At 29.8% G+C, this 861-nt stretch overlaps 1 protein-coding gene across 1 annotated transcript in view; it reads left to right on the top strand.

Annotated features, from left to right (window-relative positions):
• Window positions 1-861, top strand: part of LOC107576468 (thrombospondin-type laminin G domain and EAR repeat-containing protein-like) — a 9,777-nt gene that overhangs the window by 1,889 nt on the left and 7,027 nt on the right. Inside the window, exon 4 of the mRNA XM_016262637.1 lies at window positions 145-298. Within this exon, the coding sequence (XP_016118123.1) occupies window positions 145-298 (154 nt within the window). The remainder of the gene's footprint in view (window positions 1-144; window positions 299-861) is intronic.

Genomic DNA, 861 nt, shown 5'->3' with positions numbered 1-861 from the left:
ATATATATATATATATATATATTACTAATCCATTAATTACAGATTTCATAAAATACAATATAGTTTAATGCAATTCAAAAATAAATATTACTTTAACGTATGCATATTTGCTCAGTATGTTTGCATTCTCACTTCAATGTTCAGAGACGGAGGTCCGTGTGACTCTGGGGTCTAAACCAGCATGCACTGCGGCAGAACTGGGACAACTCTGGTTTGACACTCTTAAAAGAGGCCTTTTCCTATGTGATGGTGCATACTGGCACTCTATGTTGCAAGGTAGGAAACTAAAGATCATTTTGTTTAAAAAATAACAATAGATTTTTTTTATTATTAATTTCTTAGGTTTAAAACAAAATGCTTAATTTGAACTTTTATGATTATGACCTATCAAGTCAAATCAAATTTCTTGATATAGTGCTTTTCACAAACACATTGTTTCAAAGTAGCTTTAGCGAAAATCATTTTGTTAATGTTTGCAATATATAAATATCTTCATGCCTTATAGTCACATTTATCAGATTAGAGCTGGGCATAATATAGTATATATATTTTGCGACAACATAAAGAAAAAAGCAGTTGAGATAAGCTATATAATATATCACGGGTAGGCTAGTTCGATATACTTTGGCTTTACGTGAGTTTACTGTATGTATGCGAATAAAGTTGGATATTTGGATATACAGTATATCTTTATACATACTGTATCAACACTTTATACATAGAGGTCTACGATAGAGTTTCTGTGACAGTCTAAACAATCACACAACTGCTAGAGTCTGCCATTTTAATTTAGAAAATCATGTTACATTTACCTTTAATAACATGCAATATTCATATAAATCTCATATCTAATAATCATTC

This window comes from Sinocyclocheilus grahami, unplaced genomic scaffold (assembly GCF_001515645.1).
Source record: "Sinocyclocheilus grahami isolate Dianchi unplaced genomic scaffold, SAMN03320097.WGS_v1.1 scaffold3742.1, whole genome shotgun sequence".
Taxonomy (NCBI): Eukaryota; Metazoa; Chordata; class Actinopteri; order Cypriniformes; family Cyprinidae; genus Sinocyclocheilus; species Sinocyclocheilus grahami.
Note: the sequence above shows the minus strand (reverse complement) of the source record. Positions and strands in the feature narration are given on the sequence as shown.